The sequence below is a fragment of the Gymnoscopelus braueri genome (assembly GCF_963280865.1).
Source record: "Gymnoscopelus braueri genome assembly, chromosome: 3".
In the NCBI taxonomy this organism is placed as follows: domain Eukaryota; kingdom Metazoa; phylum Chordata; class Actinopteri; order Myctophiformes; family Myctophidae; genus Gymnoscopelus; species Gymnoscopelus braueri.
Window position 1 is genome coordinate 47,347,725 of NC_137612.1, and position 22,698 is coordinate 47,370,422.

Here is a 22,698-nt window from a genome sequence, read left to right on the forward strand (position 1 = left end):
TGAATGATGATTTGATTATCATGTGTACTATGAACATGCTATCACATGCTACTATGCAGATACCTTGGGTCACACTATCGGTCTCCTTCACAACACTGCAGTTGTCGCTAGTGGACTGCAGTCAAACGAGCTACTCTGGTTAAAGTAAATCATTCGTTACTTTGCTGTTGTCCATGTGAGCAACACAAACTCATTTCTGTAATGGGATGTGTAGAACAGCAAGCGGATTATGGGGGGAGGGACTGGATGGGTTTAGTGGCTGCGGTGGGACTGGGTGGTGGTAGGGTGATGGGAGTGGGTGGTGGTAGGATGGTGGGAGTGGGTGGTGGTAGGGCTGTGGGATAAGTGGGTGGTGGTAGGATGGTGGGAGTGTGTGGTGGCACAGTGGTGGGTGTTGTTGGTGGCATGTTGTGGGTGTGGGTGGTCCACTGAAGGCATGTGTAGCAACTTTGTGAATTGAACTATGAAGCCATTAAATAGAATGCTGACTGATAATAACACAGGTTTTTTACATAATAGCCTGTGTGCCCAAATATGTCAAAATGTCCTTGAATATTTTAGTGGCAATCCTTACATTCACTCTACACTGGGAACAAAGCCACCATGACAATAACCTTATTTTAACAATGTCAGAACAAATACCAACAACTGATTCCACCAATATTCCAACCACTTGACTTGACCAAAATGAAATGGTATTAATTTAAGCTAGATGTTGTCTGGATTTGTCAAGGCCAATACCAATTCAGATATATTGGAGAAAAGGAAGGCAGATATCAACATCTCTCTCCAAGATTCCAATATTCATATGTAATGTATATAGAAGGTATCTGATTCCACTGTCGTCACATGTTTTTTGTTTACTCTATGTTACATTTCAAGCTCTTTAAGCACTTGTAGTGGTTGAAAAAATGTACCTTTCTATGCATTCAAAAATTTTAAAAGAAAAAATAAATTACCCTGGATAATTAACATCATCAACAATGTGCATAATTAATGCTAAAATGTTGAAAAATAAAAGTAAAAAAGTCTGCCATACTGGAGTCGCTGATTCTGATATGGTAGCCTATATTGGTCAGTCCAATATATCCGATAACCTCTAAGCACGTATGTTCAGATGCCTACAGTACAAATATCTCTTTTATCACAACGGGCCAGCGGCTGTAATGTTCTCCTCTAGGCCTTTCTCGTTATATTTGTGACGACGCTTTTAGTGTCTGGTCATATAATGCCACTAACAGCCATCTTAACCATCTAGTGAAGTGAGGTGACACAGCAGGACAGGTACCTCTGCTGTGGAAATGGAGCAAGGTTTTCCACAAACACAGCAACATTCTCTATGAACCGGCTCTTAATGGTGCTTAATGGTCACTGTGACGTGCAAAGCGGTGCTGAAGAAACATGGTGAGCGACTCATGGCTCATGGTGTTTGTTTGAGGTGCTTATGTAATGAACCTTTTTCCCACACAGCAACAGCTGGATCGCCATATGGATCGCAACCAGCATGTTAGCAGTGCATGAATGCATATAAGCTTGCTTGCTTGTGCAAATGCCTCGTGTGTGTGCGACTGTGCGTGTGTGCGACTGTGCGTGTGTGCGACTGTGCGCGTGCGTGCGTGCGTGTGGACGTTCCTTCACGTGTATTGAACAACGTATATCAGTCAGATTGGTAATCTGATCACTGAAGACGTTACACATCCTTAAATTTTCAGTGCTATTTTCACAAATTTCCTACATCCTGCAATGTACAGTTTACAGTTTACAATTTACAATTTAGGCATTTAGCAGACGATCATCCAGATCGACGTACAAAAAACAACAAACAAGGTAGTCACATAAGTAGATGGGGGGAGAACAATGAAGGTGGGGGGAGAACAATGAAGGTCCTCAACGAAACAGAATGATTAAGAATTCTGTATTGTGCTCAGAATTCTCACTGTAATCCGGATGGTCTGAGATGCACACCCATTACCCAACCTGTGTGACTACTAGCAGTCTGTTATTTTTCGATGAATTGAGTACAAAGGACCCCAATGGAAACAAGCCATAGCGCTTTCTTGGGTTTAAAATCCTCTTAACAGACCTTGTATTGAACTGTACTTCCCTGTGCTTGTCTTTGCAAACTGTTAATAAAGTATTCAATCAATCAATCAATGTTGTTTTTAATTGGAACCTGTATCACATCAGCCAGGGGTCAGTCTAAATGTCTCACCATTGTGACAAACCTGTTCTGCTGATGCTGCTAGAAGATAATAACAATGAATCCCAACCACTATTTTTCATATTCTCACATTGGTTTAGATTAGAATTGATTGATTGATTGATTGATTGATTGATTGATTGATTGATTGATTGATTGATTGATTGATTGATTGATTGAATGAATACTTTATTAGCAAGATTGTTAACAGTACAGGTAGTACAGTCAGAGGTTATGTTAAAAGGATGACACAAAAAGCCCCAGGGGGCTTGTTTCCATTGTGGTCCATTGTACTCAATTCATCAGTAATATAGTACATATAATACATACAATACAATACAGTAACATCAACAGGTATATTTACAGAGGAAGGAGGGGTGGGGTGGGGGCAGAGGATGCTGCTACCAAGGAGGAGTTAAACTATGCTCACTTGTATTTTGAGGTCAGCCATTCTTTTAGTTTAGTCAGAACACTCCTGTAGCTCTGCGTTCATGTTTGCTATATTGACTATAAGAACAGTAGGGTTTATCTGGCTAGCCTATCTTGCTCTTGTATGCAACACACAGACATGCACGCACACACAGACAAATATAAAAGTGAGAGAGATCAACCGAAAGACAGAGAGACGACCCTCTTGCGGTCTGTGGTGTGAGGTGGTCTTTCTCTACCACAGAGATGGTTAGGAGACAGTCATGCACACAGTGCTCTGTGTTCCCCGCTCACCCCCATACATGGTCATGGTCAGTAACAGCAGTACTTATTTAGATGCTGTGGGAACAGAACACCACTTCAAATGCCATGACACTACCCCAGGTCTAATCATCTCTATAGCTCCTATGCAGTATACACATGTTGCATGTCTGTATTGCATTTTGAGGTTCTTATGTCCTATCCTATCCTATCCTATCCTATCCTATCCTATCCTATCCTATCCTATCCTATCCTATCCTATCCTAACCTAACCTATCCTATCCTATCCTATCCTATAAGGGCACCACAGACTGTGGACCAGCTCTCTCCATCCCTCCCTCTCTGTCCTCGGCAGCTCTCATTGCGTCACCGAGTGCAAGTAGAAGTCTATAAAGAGGGTCAGAGCTGGTGCATGCCATTAGATGAAGTCATCATCATTGCAATAAAGCGCAGGCTTATTGGCACTGCAATGGCCCAGCCTCACTTCCTCTTGGAATCTTTCCAAGGAAAATACCTCACAGTCCGCACTCCCCTCATCCCTAAAATATATAGATTTCCCTACATCTATACTAACTGCTTGTTCTGTGTACAAGGAAGAGACATTGGCATAAAAAAACATAGTCCCACTTTAGAAGTACAGTTTATCTGCTCAGGGTTTTGTGCAACACAGACCGGGTCTTTGGACTGACTACAGTCAGCTTGCACAAGCCTCGGCACGGACACACAAAGTCATTGACCATATTTGAACGGTGACCATCTTGCTATTAAATCAGTCGGGGAGGGGTGGGTTGGCCGCCATATAAATATGGTCAATTTCCTTGTTGTTTGGCTCATTTATACACATGATGGTATAGTGATGACCTCACATGCATGCACACGACTGCAGACTAATGGACTATTAGTCACAGGGGGGCTTATGCACTAGACTAGAGTGATTTATGTGTTATGAGGTGGTTTGACTGCTGGAGGGACTTGAAATAGTTTTCAGAGCCATGTCTCCCCGACACACATCCACACGGTATCCAGTGGAGTCTCACTATGTTTATAAACAGTCGCTGAATATATACTGCCAAATGAAAGGAGGGACAGAGATGAGAGAGAGAACATATTGACAGTGAAGAGGACAAGGTCTTCGGGAGGAAAGTAGAGCAAGGCCAGGAAGAGGAGGAGAGAAAAGAGGAAGACGAGGCTCAAAAACGGAGGGAAAGCATAAAATAAATTAAGAGTCTGACCACTTTATGTTCCTCCGGACTCCCTGCTGACTCTAGAGAACTGAATGGGGAAAGGCAGAAGAGAAAGATCTATTAGATGGAAAACAAGAGAGTTGGTGAGATGGGGTCTGTGCTGGTTGTCATTGCAGAAGGTCACCTAAACTCTTACACAAATACACTCAACGACACATGGTCAAAAGAAGACATTTTAAACTACTCAGGTGGGAGGAGCGGGATGCACATTCACTAAAATAAATAAACATCTCTCCAATAGGGTTTATTCCATCCTTATAGATAAGAAGAGTCACTAATGTTCTTGCGTTCAAGGTCAAATTGGTTGGAATTTGGAATGAATGTAATCCTATAACTTTCATTTACAGATATACTATGTTGCAATATAATAATATATAATATGTTATATTTGCAGGGCTTGTCTGTCAATGAATCACAGAATAGAGGAGAGCTGTTCTATTCTATAATCACCCTCTGACAACTGGAACATCAGAGGATTTAAAGGTTGGGACAGTGGTGTTGGTGTGTGTGTGTGTGTGTGTGTGTGTGCGTGCGTGCGTGCGTGCGTGCGTGCGTGCGTGCGTGCGTGCGGCGTGTGTGAGTGTTAGTCTGGCAAAGACAAAAATAATTTTAATAGAATAATAATAGAATAAGTATTAAGAGTTAGTGAAGTGAGGGGGCACCTGGTGGTACAGAGGTTGAAACACTAACTTCATTTTCATCAGTTAGAGGGAGATTATTGACCATATTCAAATGGCGGCCATTGTAAATACGGGAAATCCTGCTCCCAATCCCCCTCACCCCTGAGTACATGACATATGATCAAAATGGCCATGTGAATATGCTCAATAACAACACTTTTATCAACTGTCTCCATAAATATTGTCTCTTGTTTCTATTTCTGACAGATCAAAATATATAAAATGACTTTTAACTCAGTGTGGGCATGTGTGCGTGTGTGTGTGTGCGTGCGTGTGTGTGTGCGTGCGTGCGTGTGTGTGCGTGCGTGCATGCGTGTGTGCATGTACGCACGTGCGTGTGTGTGTGTGTGTGTGTGTGAGGGGGGGCTTCTTAAGCCTTGCTTTTTGAGGAAAGGAATGTTGGGAGAGTGACTCAGTGACTCCTGCTTTTCCATGATTCAATGATCCAAGAGCAGCACATTCCGAGACATTGCAGAGTTCCAGATGTTGGTCTGTCTCTCACTTTCTGTTTGGACCTGTAACGCCAGCGACCGAAGCTGTATATGTGTCATATACACAACCAAACAAACACTGTGTGTACTGAAGTGAAACCCCATGTAAACACGAAATTCAAATGGATCTACCTCTGTGATCTTGTTATGGCTACTCAACTCTACAAACAGTACAATTATAGTGTCAAAGTTGCTCAAGTACACTTTCACCTAAATCCTCATCAATTTCCTCCTGAATTCCATAACTAACAACATTGACCGCATAAAATGTTTCATCGTAGCAATGCCACTGCTCTGCTCTCTGTCTCATATCAGCAGCATTGTCCAACCGGTGAAAGGTAAGAAAAGTAACTTAATGGCAAAAGAAGTTTAGGGGATGTCTTCTTTAGAACACTGTTTCCCAAACAGTGGGTCGTGAGTAAATATCCCCTTTTTATCGCTTCCTACATTTAAGAAAATATATACATATAATTTCATAAGATTTAAAAAGGTTTAAACTGAAGAAATCACAACTTTTCATCAATTAAAAACAATTCCAATATTTTTCTAAAGTATTTCATAAATAAAACGAAAAAATCAAATAATTTCCATTAATAAATGAAAAAAGAAGTAGGGAAAACAGCAGATCTACAAGCTCACACCGCGCCGCAAAGCAAACATCTCATTTCTATTTTGGGTCATGAGCCAAAAAGGTTTGGGAACCACTGTTCTAGAACCCAGTAGACTCTTCTCTCTGACTTCAGAAACAAGCCTCTGACAGTGTGACACACTCCATCTCTGCGTGTCAAAGTATTGCACACATCCCCCCAGGGGCATCTGACCTATGAGCAGATGGATTAACAGAAAAAAAAGCTTGACTCTGTAGATCCGCATATTTATACATTGGTGACATGCTGTACTACATACTGCAAGACTCAACTCCATCACACCAGTGCCTGTGATGGAAGAACGTAATCGCTCCCTGAACAGTGGCATGTGCCATACTTACCTGTGACACGGGCGTAGCAGCAGCCACATTTGGTGACAACTTTTTGGAACAGGTGTGGGCAAGCACATTCCCGTTTGTGGCGACCGCCTTTCATGCCGATCCCCTCCCGCTTGTCTTGACGGGGGCAGACATGGCACGAGCTTGGCAGGACACACACACACACACGCTCGAACGCGCTCGCACGCAATCAAAGGAGGGTATTCCTGTGGTAATCCTGAGAGAGCTGGAAGAGCCCCCCACACCAAAGTCTTAACAGTTCTCCTCCACTCACAATGTTGTCCACGGTGAAGACGGGTCTGAATCCTGTCAGGACACCATGTTTTGAAGACAGAGATGGAATCAAAACAAGACAAGAGAGACAACACTCTCCAACACTCACTTGATTACTGACTCACTTAACCCACTGTGTGGTCAAATAGTGAGCAAAAGATTGTGAGAGGGAGCAAAAGTGAGTGAGAGAGAGAGAGAGAGAGAGAGAGAGAGACAGCAAGAGAAAAGCTGGGAGAGGGGAGGGGATGACTCTCTCACTGCATCCCGGTCCCACCTACTCTCCCTGCTTCTCCCTCCCTTTCTGCTCTCACCCCTCCCATTACCTCTGCTCTGGGTTCACTGTGACCATAACACTCACAGTATCATTCTCTTGTTGTCATACGTGCTCTCATTATAGCATGTGTTAGTAAAGTTAGACATATTCCCATACATGTGGTGAGTATAAATCAAATCGAATCTGTCCGTCTGCCTATCAAGCAATCAATCCATCTAAGGAAAAAGGATAACAGACCTCAATGTCTCTCCTGTTGTGAAAAAACCTACATGAAGCGGAAACTCACACGCAGTTAACTGAGCAAGTAGATTGCAGGCAGGCTGATTTAATCTCAAAGCAAAGATTAAGGACTCATGAGTAGATGCTCTTCCAAGCACAGCTGTCCAATCCCGTGGCAGCAGCATGTAGTGCGTGCGCTCCAATTAGATTTATGTATAAACTTATGTGACCCCTTACACAAGGCATGTAAACACAGCAAAGAAACTAACAGAGGTAGTTTTAGGAATATGTCTCATATTTTCTGCTATTTATGTTTGCATAAACAAACACACACACACACACACACACACACACACACACACACACACACACACACACACACGCACGCATGCAAGCATGCACGCACACATTACTAGCATAACCCTGCAATCTCAATCTACCCAGGAGATTATGGCTATAAAAATATAAAAATGCCCTTGGTCCTTTGGTTATCTACTTAAGCCCCTTTAAAAGCCCTGCTTAAATGACAAACCCGGAGTGCTGAAAAACCTGGACCTTGCCAAAATGTGAACACATACACGCGCGCGTGTGTGTGTTTGTGTGTGTGTGTGTGTGTGTGTGTGTGTGTGTGTGTGTGTGTGTGTGTGTGTGTGTGTGTGTGTGTGTGTGTGTGTGTGTTGTGTTTACATTGCATGCATGCATAGTGTGTATGTGTTAAATCAAATTAGCCAATAGCTACTAGTGGGATAAAAAAAAGAATTATTTACATATCACATTGAGTTCTCAGTTTCAGCCGAGGCCGACGGGGCCCCCCAAAAATTCTGTCGGGTAGAGGCTATCAATTTATGCTATTTTGGTTGTCTCGTTCTGCACAGTAAATAAATAATTAAATAAATACATGAAAATAAATGAATAAATACAAGTACAAGCACTGAGTAAACATTTTGAGTAGACAGACAAACGACAACCAAATCATTACACCCCTCAGCGAGAGAAGCAGCTTGCAACAATTAAAAAATAAAAAGCCACGTACAGTATGTGTCTTGGTTTGCCATCTTTCTGTTGAAATAAACTCACCTGCTAGAATAAATGGTGTCTGGCATGAGAAGTTGATTAGACGCAACACGCGCTGACGACAAGCATTATGTGATGGTGGAAACTCTGCGTCTGTCTGTCTGTCTGTCTGTCTCTCTCTCCTCTGCTCTGTCTCTCTCTCTCGCTTCTCTCACCCTGTCGTGCTACTTTTTGTGATTTGATCCGCCGCCTACGTAAATTGAGCAGCCCTTTTCTGGCAACCCCAGTGGTTCTCAAAAGTTTTCATGTCAAGGACCTCCGAACCTATTTGGCCACAGACCCCCATTTGAAAATATTTTCTGCCAGAGAACAACAGACTGGTATCACTCCCTCCCTGTCTTTCCAAAACTCTTGAATGAATTGTTTCTAACCACCTCTCTCTCCAGCAATCACAGAATAACCTGTTGGATCCCAAACAGCCAGGATTCAAATCGGCCCACTCGCTGTCTCCCACTCCTCAGTCCTCATCCATCTTGACCTATCTGCAGCACTTGACACTGTCAACCACCAGCTTCCCCATGGTCACCCTTTATGATTCTGACCTTGCCATCACTGAGACGGCACCCCGGGTTTCATGGAAAGGTTTGTTTCATCCTCCCTATACCCTCTTGACTGGAGTCCCCTGGGGTCTGTTCTAGGCCCGGAAGTTGTCCTGGACAGTCAGCTGTAAACATCTGGATGTTCAGACCATTCTTCAGCAAGGAGTCTGCCCTGTTCCTTATGCCTCACACTCATTCCAGGTTTGACCTTTGCAACTCCCTCCTTGCTGGTCTGCCAGCATGCTCACTCAAACGCCTTCAACTGATCCAGAATGCTGCGGCACGCATGGTCTTAGACTTCCCTTAACTTTCACATCTCCCCCCTTCTGTGTTCCCTTCAATGGCTTCTGCCCGCATCCAATTCAAAACACAGGTGATGACCTACAAGGCAATCAAGGTTGAACCCTTGCAAACCTATACTCCATGTCAAAATAGGTGAGCATTCTGCAAAAAACATCAGATCTACAAGACCAAACCATGTTGCACTGTGATGCATTGTGGGCTTGTAGATTGGCTGTTTTTGGCAAAGACAATTGGTGCAGAGGACTAGAGGTCAAAAAAACGAGGGGACCAAGTATAGACCCCTGGGGCATACCCCCAGGGGTTAACTTAAGGACAACACCCTTTCCCACACTTTGTTCAGCTACAGAGGACATCTGGCCCTCCCTGTGACAATTGTCAACAGCAATTCTTATCTATTTATTCTAAAGTGTTGCTCAAATGATATTTTCTAGTTGTCTTTGTGAATTCTGTAAATAAGGTTATGGGTATGTGATAAGCAAATTATCACCCAGCATTCATCACCCTCGGTTGGATAACCTCTGGCAGTGGCAATGACAAATGGCTATAATCTTGCAGTTTACAATTGTCTTTTTTATGCAATTATATTTGTAAAAGCATGATTATTCAAAACAGCAATTTTGTACCATCATCCATGTCTATCTTTTCCAATTAAACACGTGGCATAGACCTACTCAATTCCAACTAAGTTGGGCATCATTCCTGAATCCTGACTCAAGCAACCTTGGGAGCCATCAGCCATGTGTTCTCAACGTTTCTCCATACCTCCCTTCTGCTTGCTTCCCTTTCCTCTGTCTCCCCCATAGAGTTATATAAAAACGACAAATGGTCACTCGCTGGCCTCAATGGCTGCTTTGTCTATACCTAATGACTTCCTTTTAGTCCAGTGGTGGAAAAAGTACTCAAATTGTTTACTTAAAGTATCAATACTGCAATATGGAAACTATAAAATTTAAAAGTAGGCCTACAGAAGTATTGGCATTACAATATACTTAAAGTACCAAAAGTAAAAGTACTCATTAAGCAGAATGCCGTTCATCATATATGTCTAAAATGTATAAAAAATCTTTTGAAAATAGCAGATCTACAAGCTCACAACCCAATGCATTGTGAGCTTGTTGATCGGCTATTTTCAAACAGCCAACATTTAAATAGTATAGTAACTAAAGTTTTCAAACAATTGTGGTGGCGTAAAAGTGCAATATTTGTCTCTGAGATGTAGTGGAGTAGAAGTAAAAGTATAGAACATTGGAAATACTCCAGTAAAGTAAAAGTACCTCAACATTGTACTTAAGTACAGTACTTGAGTACATGTATTTAGTTACTTTCCACCACTGTTCTAGTCAGATGGCGCCCCTCTATGGATGAATTAAGTAGTGCACCTCCCGTCTATGCATCGCATCGATGTAGTAGAGCTACACTTGATTGAATTTGGCTCAGATAAAAGATTGAAGTAGTCTATTACCATAACGTGGTGCTGTCACATTACTGGGCCTCCTGGTCCACTTCAGCCTCATCTCAGCAATCCAACCATCCTCTCGCAGCATCACATCACTCCTGCTGGTCTGTGAACTCTGAAAAACAGAAAGAAAGTGAGTTATGTCCTTGCACCGTTGCACGCAGTGGGTACAGTACATGTACTCAAGTAAGATTTTGAGGTACTTTTACTTTACTGGAGTATTTCCAATTTTCAGTACTTTTACTTCTACTCCACTACATTTCAGAGGCAAATATTGTACTTTTACTCCACTGCAATTATTTGAAAACTTTAGTTACTAGTAGTTACATTTAAAAACGACTGTAACGGGACATTCTGCGTAATGAGAACTTTCTACTTTTGGCACTTTAAGTCCATTTTAATACCATAACTTTTGTAAGCTTCTACTCAAGTAAATTTTGAATTCTGGACTTTTACTTGTAACAGAATATTTCTACATGGCCGTATTGATACTTTTACTTAAGTAAATAAATTGAGTAAGAAGATATAACTCACACAGATTTGTGTGAGTTATAGTTATATCCTTGCATGTAGTAGCTTTTCATGATGGGATAAATATGTGCACCTATATTGCTAACATGAAATAGAGGAAGCTATTTATAGCTACTATACTCATTATACCACTTTCAATGCTCAGGCTATCTCTCCACTTATCCCTTTACTTCTTTCTTTTCTTTTTTTTGCCTCAAGTAGTTTCTTATCTTATCTGTGGAATGTCTCTGAGAGGATAAACAACCACCAGAGCAACCATAAAATGGCGTTCTAGGCAGAAGTGCTAGAAGTTGGGGTACAGCTGTAGCTAGGTGTGAAGCTACAGTAGCAGAAGCTAGAAAAGCCTGGCTTAATAGGTCAATAGGCTAGTAGCCTATTAACAGTTTAAAAATATTATTCTGGTTTTCATTGTTGGTTCTGGTTGGGTAATTTCCGTAATTAAGAACCAGTGGAAACTGAAAATGCAGGGTTTGGTTTCCCAGTAATTTCCATGCTTTCATTTGAACTGTAGCCTATAATGCATTATGCAAAATGCATTGGAAAAGTAACTTAAGGGGAAACAACAGAGCAATAGCAATGTTTTGCAGGGTATATGGCTAATAATAAATAATGGTGAATAACATAAAAATAAGCCGTTCATTCCAATTTCACCTTGCTTTCACCATCCAGATATTTTACTGTAAATTAATCATAACAGAGTCAAGGCAGCAGAATTAATCTAAAGTAATTGACATTATTATTTTGTGTTTCATACATGTATAGTCAAATCAGGAGACATGGCAATTACTCCAAACATCCCATTTGGTCAGCTGGCTTACTACCTTGCCTCATCTCCTCACCATATGGCATTGCACAGGAATTAACATGTAGGCTACAAACCATCTCCACATCCATCAGGCACAGTAAAATCACAGTGGCCATTACATACCAATTGACCAAAGTTATGGCACAGATGAGGACAATGAGCAATGAAAATGCTGACTTTCACATTGTGGTCTCATGTAGTCTAAATAGGCTATTTGCACTAGGCTATATGAGTCCATAATATGTATAGTACAGATCATCATAGCATTCACACTTTCACACATTTTAACTTACTCTGACTCTTATTTATTGCAACCATTAAAGCAAGACCCAGGTTTGGAAGACTCTTTCAACATGACAGACAGTAACTATCACTTCACTTACCCAGCGTTGGCTTCGGGAACCAAAGAATGTCATCCTATCAGCCATGGTGTCCAGAATCTTCCTTCCTTGCACCTCTCCCTCGGTCTTCATTCTGTGGTCTCTCTGCACATTTGTCCTCAGCTCATATCCTCCTCACTTTCTATAAAGTGTCTTGTTCTGCCTCGACTCAGTAACGCATCCTTGCCTTGTCTTTGTCACATGCATCAATTTGCTCTTTCTTTAGGAGAAAACAACAAGTTCTGAGCTTTCAGCAGCAGTGTACATGTGCTGTTGTGCTAGAGTTTACTAGTACATGCATGCTTTGTCTCCATTGTCTCCTCTGGGCAGGACTTAACAGCTGTTGTTCAGTCACAGTGGGATCTCTCCTCAGGGCCCTCTGGTCAAGAGGGGGTCAATCAGACCCCTGGCAGGTCCAGTCTTGCCCCCAACACATTAGTCTCGGTTCGTAATCACTTCAAAGAGTTTTGTTGTTATTGCTGTTGTTGTTGTTTCAGAGTCCTCGTGTTTTCACATAAGATACAAAATATCTTTATTACTGCAACGTCAAATAGGTACTTACAAGTACAAGTAAAGAAATTTTATATTTTTCTGTTATCATACATTCATCTTCTTAGTTGTTTACACCATTTGTCTCCCCATATTCAGCTACACTTATCTCATTCAATCATTGCCCTTTTTATGACGTGGCTCTGAAGGAGGCTAACTGTCTATAGAGGGTCACTCTGTGTGTGTGTGTGTGTGTGTGTTTGAGTGTGTGTGTGTGTGTGTGTGTGTGTGTGTGTGTGTGTGTGTGTGTGTGTGTGTGTGTGGGTGTGGGTGTGGGTGTGGGTGTGTGCGCGCTTGCGTGTGTGTGCCCGTCCACAGCTTATCTCGCAAACAGCTTAACTGATCCGTGCCAAATTTATTGCATACCCTGTATAGGCCACAGAAGTGCCTCCACAAAAAAACCTATCTATCTATCTATCTATCTATCTATCTATCTATCTATCTATCTACCTACCTACCTACCTACCTACCTACCTACCTACCTACCTACCTACCTACCTACCTACCTACCCCTACCTATCTATCTATCTATCTATCTATCTATCTATCTATCTATCTATCTATCTATCTATCTATCTATTAACCCATACGTTGTGTCCATGTGTCCTGGGCATAAAGGGGCCTGCATGCTCCATCCGATGTCCAAACCTTCTTCAGACAGGGTAGGTGATAACTACAAGATGATGACATTCAGAACGTCGGATGGGCGGTCTCAAAACTTTCTTCTGACACTCCTGCACCCCTAGATGTTCGAACTGTCTCAAGAAAGTTTGGACAGTGTGATTGGTCAGAAGTTGGGTCGGTGGGGCGCCCACTGGCCTAGCGGTCCAGGTGTGTACCACATACTGTATAGGCTCTATTGCCTGACAGCCTGACAGCGCATTGCGGGTTCGAGTCCCGTTTACATCGATCTTTGCTGCGTGTCTCCCCCCGTCTCTCTCTCCCTCTTTCCTGTCCATCTTCACTCGAACTATCAATAACGGCAGAAAAGCCCCCCCCAAAAAAAAAAAAAAAAGGAAAAGTTGGGTGGGTCCGTGGGTGTAATAATATTTTGTTTTGGTTCTGCATTCAGCCCAGGCTTCATTCTGCCAGCAGTGAAAGCCGTGATAGTTTGGAAGAGAGGTTGTCTGAGGAGAGCTACTAGTCTCACAAGCCAACCTCCAGGAGGTACAAACACCTCCGAAATCCCTCTCTAGTGACCATGCATAAACACAGACTGTCGCAAGAAATAGCAAAACCTCTGTTACAAATTTCCCACAGTGCGTCAGAAGGATACCAATGGTATTAACGTCTAGCCTGGTAAACCCCCCCCCCCTTCCGGAAATCTCATCAAATGGAAATGAGATTTCCGGAGGGAGGGGTTTACCAGGCTAATTAACATCACCTGGCTGTACACAATTCTTCAGTGGCTCGAGACAACAGTGAGCTGCTGGCCAGATTCATTGGTCAGATTATTGAGTGGGTGGTCTTGCGTTCAGAATACAGACGTGTTTGGTAGTGGTATAAATGGGCACTTGTCTGTCCGAAGTTTTTCGGACAGGCCAGTCATGAAGCCAATATCTCGATTTCACAGATTGGTGAAACTTCGGGTCACTTTTGTGCCGCTTAGCCAATATAAATCCCTGATTGGCCAACCCGACCGTCAGCTTAATTGATTGGCTGGGCTTTGCTCTGTTTGTGCCCGTCGCCAATAAGTGGCAGCGTATGCAATGGAACAGAATGTGCGAGAGTACATCAGATTACACAAGTATTTCACAATGGGTGGGCCATGTATTCCCGACTTGCATGGCCCTGAGTAGGCCAGCGCCCAAAGGATGCGGGTCTATTTCTTATAATGGATGGAAGTCAATTGGGCTCAGATCAGGCCGAAACCGTGCCCACATTTGGAGTCATACATTATAGATAGGCTACGTCATAGGTGATTGACGTCATAGACAACTGGTGTCACAGGCTGGCTGCATGAAGTCCAAGATTCACATTGGAGCCACGCCGTTACCATATGGATACTGAGATCTACATGATTCCCATTTTAAACTCTTTCCTTTACTGTAAACATTTATTTCATGTTGTAGTTTTATACAGAATATTCAAATTTAACTCACAAAAACACAGTCTGACATACTCCTTCCAGTATAAGTTCCCAGTATTTAATAGTTATATTAAGCACCATACACAAGTTTAACTCAGACTTAAATGAACTCTTGCAGTGACTCATTATTTATTCAGCCGTGTTCCCTTTTCTATACTCTCTCACACATAAGCACCCCTTAATTTGTCATTAAGTTTCCAAAAGACAACTTCCCCTAGTGTACCCTTCTGTTATTGGTCTGAAAACACATGACAATCACAGTATGGCATTTATGCCTCTTAGTATGTCATCACAGTTTATTCCCTACACTCATACATCCCAACTGTAAATAGCATGTGGAAATAACAGGTAGTGTTAACCCTGTTGGTGGGTCTGTAGAAAGATCAAAAGGGCCGTAGTAGTAATCCTCTGCCTAAAGCTTTTATAAGTGGGATGAGATGACGGCGCACGGTGGCTGGATGCATAGCGTCTATGTAAAGACTCAGCTTTGTGGCGGTGTGTGGGATGGAGATGTTTAGAGCACGTGGATAGACAGGCCTGATGAGATATCCTCAACTCACTTCTAAGCTTTTCTGAAGATAGATGTTGCAGAGGAAAAGGGAGGAAATTTTAGTCTCTCTTTCACAGAGTTGTGAAATATTCACCTGTCTGGATACAATTTACATTTCCACGGGGGTATCTGTTTCCTGTCGTTCCAATTTATGGTAAGTATATTCTGTGTTGTGTGTGTGTATGTTTAACATTGTTTTGCTGTTGACATTTGATTGGTAGAAACATACTGTATCTATTCTAATGCAGTAGAGGTCTTTCATAGAATGCTTAGAATTCCCATGGATCCTCCATGTTGGAAGAAACAGCGGTTGGTATGTGCAGGACAACAATTTCTATGTGTTGACATTATGATATATGTCATTATAAATGTAATAATTTGGTGTATGATTACAGGATCTTATAAACAAGTCACAGTGGAACAGTAATGTCATGCTTTTCCAATGTTTCACCTATTCTGCCACTGCACATAGGCATTTTCTTCTGAAAGTGTTGACCAATTACAGGCAGCCATGCTGGAAGAAAGATAACTATACAAACATTTAATGCAAGGCCTCTATCACTCTGACCACACAGTGTTGAATTCTATTAACTGTTAATTGCCAGACTGATGTCATTGTGTCTGATGTTCCTTGTTTTAACTAGGATACTAGTTCCGCCATGAAACTTATTAATACTTAATACTGTTTCTACTTTGGTAAATGATATGAGTGACATTAAGCATGGAACAAATCCACTGGACAATTCCACTTTTCATTAGATATGGCACATTACTAAATAAGTGTTGATTACATTTAGTTTTTCTTGAAACCCTTTCATAAATATTGAAACAATAGTCACTATCACCAAATGTTTATATTAACGTAAAATATATATATAGTGAATAGTTTCTGAGATCAAGTTGGCCTTCAGAGTCAAAACTTGAGCTGATGAAGACCACGTGTAACTGAGACTTCTTGAGGGAGGGGGGGGGGTTGTTCCTCATTTAGCACAGTCTATAGCGGGGCTTTTAAATGCTGATCCAGTTACTCAACAGTAAAGGCACACTGAGCTTACTTAGCCACGCCCCTTCCACTGAGATTACAGCCTCTGTGATCCTCGTCTGAGACATAATAGTTGTTGTTGTTAGTTAGTTAGTTTTTTGAACAAGTAATAATATGTTATAGTTCTCATGGTCGGTTCAGTGTACTCTGCATACATTACTATACATGACTATACAAACTCTGATACAGTATATGCTTTGCTTTCAGGCTAACATTATAATGTTAATAATTCATTTCCTTGCAGCATGATAGATGGCTACTGCTGCGGCTGATGACCCCCACTTGGGCTTAGGCCCTGATGAGGATGCATCAGAAATCTCTCTCTCAGGCAGTGAGTCAGATTCGGGAAGTGTACTCTCTGATGACTCTGTACTTCCAGACTATAAGCAGGAGACAGCAAATGGCCATGCGGCATCCACACTGTATGCAGCATGTGCACGCAATGAATCTCACTCCCTCCGGAAGGTTCTGGGGAGGGGAATCAGAAAAGAGGAAGCCATGGAGGTGGATATCAATGGCTGGGTAAATGGTTTTCTTTCATAACGCAAACTTAAACACTTGAGATGCTTTAGTTGGTTGGTGGCCTTGGTTATTGCACAGTAAAATCCTCTGTGTTCATTTATCTATTTGTAACTCTGAGAGTGTACAACTGTAACCAAATTATTACATTTGTACACTCTGTGTGCAATCCGTAACATTTGTGTCCTACCTGGGATTCAAACCCTGGTCCCCAGCCTGAGCACTGACAGTTTTACTATTGAACTATAACAGAGAGCACGTCTGGGAAGCCTCATGAAGCCTTGAATTCATAGAGTGTTTTTTCAAGGAGGCGGTAGGCGAGTCAAATGACCTGCATTTGAGTCTCCTACCGGAAAGACCGCCGGTCATCAAATTATTGCTCAGGAATGCGGCAAAAACAAAACATTAAACAATCTCCATGAATTCAAGGCTTCATGGTGTGTGTAATTGATAGAAAATAAGTAATTTCTTGGGTGAACTACTCCTTTAACATACTCTACCATACAGATTGGTTGAAATACAAATGTATTTACTAAAAAAATAAGCTTTAAAGTAACACTGACGATTTTACTGTGTGTTTATTAACTGTCTTTATCTTTTTTGCAACAGAATGGCTTGATGGTGGCTTGCTGTAAAGGTTATTTGGATATTGTATACGGCCTTCTGAACTGTCCCTTTCTAGACATAAATCTACAGGACAATGAAGGCAACACTGCACTGATGATTGCTTCCCAAGCAGGTACTGTACACTGTACTTTATTGACTGGCAGTTCCTTGACTGATTTTATAATCTTTTGTGGTTGTTGAAATGCTTTCTATAACAACTAATATTTTCTTTTCATACTAAGCAATAGCTATTTTATGTCATGTGAATGGCAGGCCTTTTACTGTCAAGGAATCAGTTGCCAAAAATGTTAGATTATACATAATCATCTTTGAGGGAAAAAATGGTGATATGATCTAAAACATTGCTGTTGTTGACTACCTTCTATGTCACTTTCCAGGTCATGTCGGGACAGTGATGTATCTCCTAAACTACTTTCCTGGTATTGACACAGAAATAAGGGATTGTCGGGGCTTCACAGCCCTCATCAAAGCTGCAATGACAGGCCGCAATGACATTGTGTCTGCACTTGTCATGGCTGGTATGTAAGAGCCAGATCCATTTCTGACATTCCAGGGCAAATTATTTTAAATATTTAGTATTGTTTGACATATTGCATCCCATGCTTCATTAAATGAGGCCCATTTTCCATTTCATATTCATAACTCATGCTAGATGTTCAGAGTTTTATTTTCTAGTTCTTCACTTTTTTGTTGTTGTTGTCTTTATTGTGTTTTCTAAGCTATTTGGGAAATTATCTTTAACAGCTTTGGCAATAGAACAATATCCACTGCTCTCTGAGAACCATTATACCTCAAGAGATGATTTTATGATTGACTTTATTCTTTAGCTTTACATGTCAATTTTACACAGCAGTTAAAGTTGTACAATGCAGAATCCCAAATAACGATTTTTAGCAACCTCTGCTGGTCACTACCGTCACTGCATACAATTTCCGTAATCCTCGATTACCCAGAATTCCATTCGTTTTCACCGGAAGCCGGAAGCGTTTCAAAAAGCGATCTTTTAATTGTTTTATACTATCTACGGATCGTTTCTCTTAGCCAGTGGAGCATTAGTTACCATGAGCTGTGCTTTCTTTTTCTGTTCTTTTTCGATCTTCTAATCCTACATTCTCTTAACATCAGCGTGAGGTTCCTTTTAGTTATTACCGCGATAGTTCCTGGCCAAACAGGAAACCGTTGCGGTAGTTCCTGGGGACGTCGGCCACGACGTCATGACGTTGGCCAGGAACGTCATTTCCCCGGGAAAGTCCCCCCAGTCCACATTCAATAGAAAATATATAAATAAAAGGCTTCCGGGGGTGAAATTCATGGAGTGGGTGTTGTGAAACTTTTGCCACTCACAAAAGATATACAATTTAACTTTAGTTTTGTTGAAAACGTTACCTAGTATTACTTTAAACAAACAATTCAGTTAAGTCTCATCTAAGATCCAAAAATTGTTATGCATTTTCATTTGTAGAAATAAATGCAATATAAGACACACATTAAGACCCTTTCAAGGACCTTCTTGGTTAACACCTTCGTCATTCATCAATATGGTGTCTGGTCATATGGCATTAGTTCTGCTGTTGTATATTTGCTGACATATTTGGCCTTACTAGAAACACATATACAGTACCATGGTACTTTACAGAGCTGTGGTAAAGTGAATGTGTGCAGTATTGGTAGCAGTAATGGCTGGTTTATCTGTACATGTTTGATGCTGCTAATACTCAAAGCAGAAAGTATTCTGCCCTTATTCTGTGTATCTGTACAGTACTAGACAAATAACGAAACACCAACATCTAAAACAAGAGGACAAGGTATAACTTTTCTGTCACTTTACTTGAAGAATGGCAGATTTGCATCCGTAAAAAGACAAAAAAAATCCAAGGCCCAACGTCAAACAGAAAAACATGCGACACCATCCAGGATGGAGTATAAATGACGCATTAGTATCAAACCTTAACACACCCTTCAGTAATCTCTGATTTACTAGTCTATGGTGGTAGAGGTTGAATTAATCCTGCTTGCAGACAACAAGCCTATTTTAGTCTGTGTGTGTGTGTGTTTGTGTGTGTGTGTGTGTGTGTGTGTGTGTGTGTGTGTGTGTGTGTGTGTGTGTGTGTGTGTGTGTGCGTGTGCGTGTGCATGTGTGTGTGTGTGCGTGCGTGTGAGGCTGTGTGAGGCACAGTTAAATTAGCACGTAGGACCACGATGGAAACAAGTCCCCTGGACTTTTTTGTGCTATCCTTTTAGACCTAAATGTCAGACTTTACCTCGTGCTGTTTACATTAATAAAGTATTCAATCAATCAAAAAGCCCATTAATTATTATCTCATTCATTAGTCATTAACTTACTCATACATCTATATTGTGATATCAACCTCATTGTTTTGTACCAAGCCCTAGAACCCAGTGGCATTGAAGTGCATTGGACATGCTGGCCATTCATAGGTATTGCAGCTTAAAACGGCTGGGGCCACTGTACATGAACGAGCGAAAACGGTTTCGACCAATGGGCTTGACTCACAAGCTTGTGCACAGGTCTGTGGTCTGCGCAACGAGGTGACGCAAAACGCGTCACCTCTGTGACGCAAAACATGTCACAGTGGCCCCAAATAGGCCTCCCCCATCACATTTTCCAACCCGGAAGAAGGGGTGATTTCGGCCCATGCGCTGGCTGAGCAACTCAATGCAAGTGGATGGGAGGGGACTTCCGGTGCCCTCTCTATTATTTTTAACTCTATGTTTTGTACCTTGTTTCTCTGCAGGAGCTGACATACATGCTGTAGACTCCACGCGTGGTAAATGTGTTCGGGACTGGACACTCAAGACAGGCCGTTATGACACATTACACCGTCTCCGCCGCCTTGCCCTGCGGCCAAAAGCCGAGCAGTTCTGCGAAAGCTACGTCGCCGAGTGGCCCGAGCTCAAGGAGAGAGTAGCCAAGGCCATGGCGGAGAGAGGCGCCGGTTCAAAGATCAGCCAGAGGCTCAAGAACACCTTTGGCTTCAGCATCCCTCGTGACCCCCAGGACAATGGTGTCATGGACCACATGGTGCGCATGACCACCAGCATCCACAGCCCCCTCATAACAACTGGATGTCGACCTCTCTGCCCCACCAGCCCTCCAGAGGTCGGGAAGAGGCGCCTGGCTGTGCAGGAGCTGGTGAAGAAACACACGGACCAGGTGCTGCAGACGAGCTCCGTGTGCCACAGCAATGGCTCTGTGTCGGGCATGATTCCCTCCATCCACTCATCAGAGACCATCGCCACCACCTGCTGTGTTGACACGGAGCGGCGGGGCAGCATACTGTCCATGGCCTCCACCAAGGGTCTCACCACTTTCATACCGCGCAGCATGGCGGCACGGAGGAACAGCGTGTTCCCCTCTGGCTGCATCCCAAAGATCAGTATCAGTAAGTCTGCAGAGGCCACGCCAAAGAAAGAGAAGAAGAAGAAGAAGAAGAAGCAAAAGGGCTTCCTAGAACCCCCCATGTGGAGGTACAAGGAGATCAAGGAGGAGAAAAAGAGGGAGAAGAAGAAGGCTGAGCAGGAGAAAAGGGAGAAGGAGAAGAGAGTGAAGTGATAGGGAAAAAAAGGGAGAGACATCAACATGTCAGTATGGGTACTAATCGCCTGATCTCTGATGCCAATATTGCTTTGCGGCGTAAATAATAACCAAGTTACTGTTGTTATCTGTTGTCTCAAGATTAAATAAGAAATACAGTACACGTTAACAAGCAGAATTATTGAAAATGCACAAAATACCTATAACTTATGATGGCACCGTCCATAGCCTAAAATACAAAACGATTGTTTTGGATGTATTTATTTAACATCAAATATTGTATCTAATTTTCTATGTGGGTGGGGGGGGGTCTCTATTTGGAGCTACAGTAGAACAGATAAAGACAAAGAGATAAAGTATAACGTTTTTTAAAGCCAGGATTTCGCTGACAAGACGTGCAACAAGAACCCACATGCATGAAAATATACTGTACTGTAAAGAAACTGCTCACAAGCAAACTTTGTTTTAAAAATTTAAAATGTAAAATATCTAGTTATTTCTCTGATACTCTAGATCTGCTGTACTTTATTCTTGTAAATATTTAGTTAGCCAACAGTCCTCCATCAAAACTCTTTGATGGGTTTGTGACTTACATTTTTCAGTTCTTGAATCTGTACACTGAAATTGTTACCTCGATGGGTGCAGCATACACGTATATATGATATTTGTTTGGAATCATCATGCACACAAAGGATAGGCTATGTAGCCTACTGTATCTATTCAATCAGTTGTGTGTGCAAACTGCAAAGACTGCGGGCAGTTGAGGCCAATACTGGAGAACCATGGATAATCCCCATCTCATAGACCTGCTTATATGAATGACACAAGATGGCATGGTATATGAAGCCAGAGGTGGTGAGAGGAAATAGATCTGACCCCAATGCATCTGAAGATTATAGGAGAACTTTTCTGCTGGATGTCTTATTTAGCTTTCACCCAGGGAATCCACATGTCCAATTATTGTAGAAATTGTATTGTATGTGTAGTTGTATTGTATGTAGTTGTATTGGTATAAATGTATGTATGGTGTGCGTATGCATGTATGTATGTAATGTATGTATGTATGTATGTATGTATGTATGTATGTATGTATGTATGTATGTATGTGTATGTATATGTATGTATATATATATATATATATATATATATATATATATATATATATATATATATATATATATATATATATATATATATATATATATATATATATATAGTGTATGTGTAGGTATGTAATATATGTGTAAATATCACATATTTATCATAGGTAGAAATGGACCAGCACGGAAGCTTGTTGTGATATTTATCATTGATGGAGAAGGGGTGGGAGCAATAAGTTATGCTCCTTCTCACTCCTTTTCGAATATGCATTTTTGTATTTTACTGTTATTCTGAATTATTTGCTTTAATTTGTTGTATTGTTTTCAATTGCCTTATTCGAAATAAACTTTTCAATTCAATGTCCATGTCTCCATAAAATATCAATTGGAGGATATGATAAGATCTTCCAGCAGAGTGCAGCCATGCATCTCTTCAAAGTCAATTAAGTTCAGCAAAAGTAGGCTACACCAGCTGACAGTAAGACAAGTCTTGATCAAGACAAATGTTGTAATTTAACAATA

General features: G+C 41.6%; 3 protein-coding genes across 8 annotated transcripts in view; 1 reads left to right on the top strand and 2 right to left on the bottom strand.

The window, feature by feature from the left end:
* arhgef25b (Rho guanine nucleotide exchange factor (GEF) 25b) overlaps positions 1-12,397 on the bottom strand; it is a 34,214-nt gene extending 21,817 nt beyond the window's left edge. Inside the window, exons 1-2 of one of the 5 annotated variants that reach the window (XM_080423193.1) lie at positions 12,148-12,397; positions 10,435-10,543 (exon numbers count right to left, since the gene is read on the bottom strand). In XM_080423193.1, the coding sequence (XP_080279319.1) occupies positions 10,435-10,543; positions 12,148-12,237 (199 nt within the window). In that variant the 5' untranslated portion in view covers positions 12,238-12,397. Of the gene's footprint in view, positions 1-4,122; positions 4,163-6,293; positions 6,742-10,434; positions 10,544-12,147 lie in introns of those variants that run through there. The other 4 variants (XM_080423196.1, XM_080423195.1, XM_080423197.1 and 1 more) reach the window with 4 other exon arrangements.
* The window catches only part of LOC308081637 (small ribosomal subunit protein eS26), a 127,757-nt gene that overhangs the window by 41,508 nt on the left and 63,551 nt on the right, over positions 1-22,698 (bottom strand). The gene's annotated exons all lie outside the window — the stretch shown is intronic.
* Positions 15,369-21,255, top strand: ankrd33ab (ankyrin repeat domain 33Ab). Its single transcript, XM_080422854.1, has 5 exons — positions 15,369-15,486; positions 16,619-16,896; positions 17,503-17,632; positions 17,898-18,038; positions 20,277-21,255. The coding sequence occupies exons 2-5, from the start codon at positions 16,627-16,629 to the stop codon at positions 21,092-21,094; spliced, it is 1,359 nt and encodes a 452-aa protein (XP_080278980.1). The 5' UTR covers positions 15,369-15,486; positions 16,619-16,626; the 3' UTR covers positions 21,095-21,255.

Bases quoted from the DNA above. Each gene is read 5' to 3' on its own strand.
- ankrd33ab (XM_080422854.1), top strand. From the start codon at position 16,627: ATGGCTACTGCTGCGGCTGATGACCCCCACTTGGGCTTAGGCCCTGAT. The intron at 16,897-17,502 runs GTAAATGGTTTT...TTTTTGCAACAG, and splicing joins AGGTGGATATCAATGGCTGG to AATGGCTTGATGGTGGCTTG. The intron at 18,039-20,276 runs GTATGTAAGAGC...GTTTCTCTGCAG, and splicing joins GTCTGCACTTGTCATGGCTG to GAGCTGACATACATGCTGTA.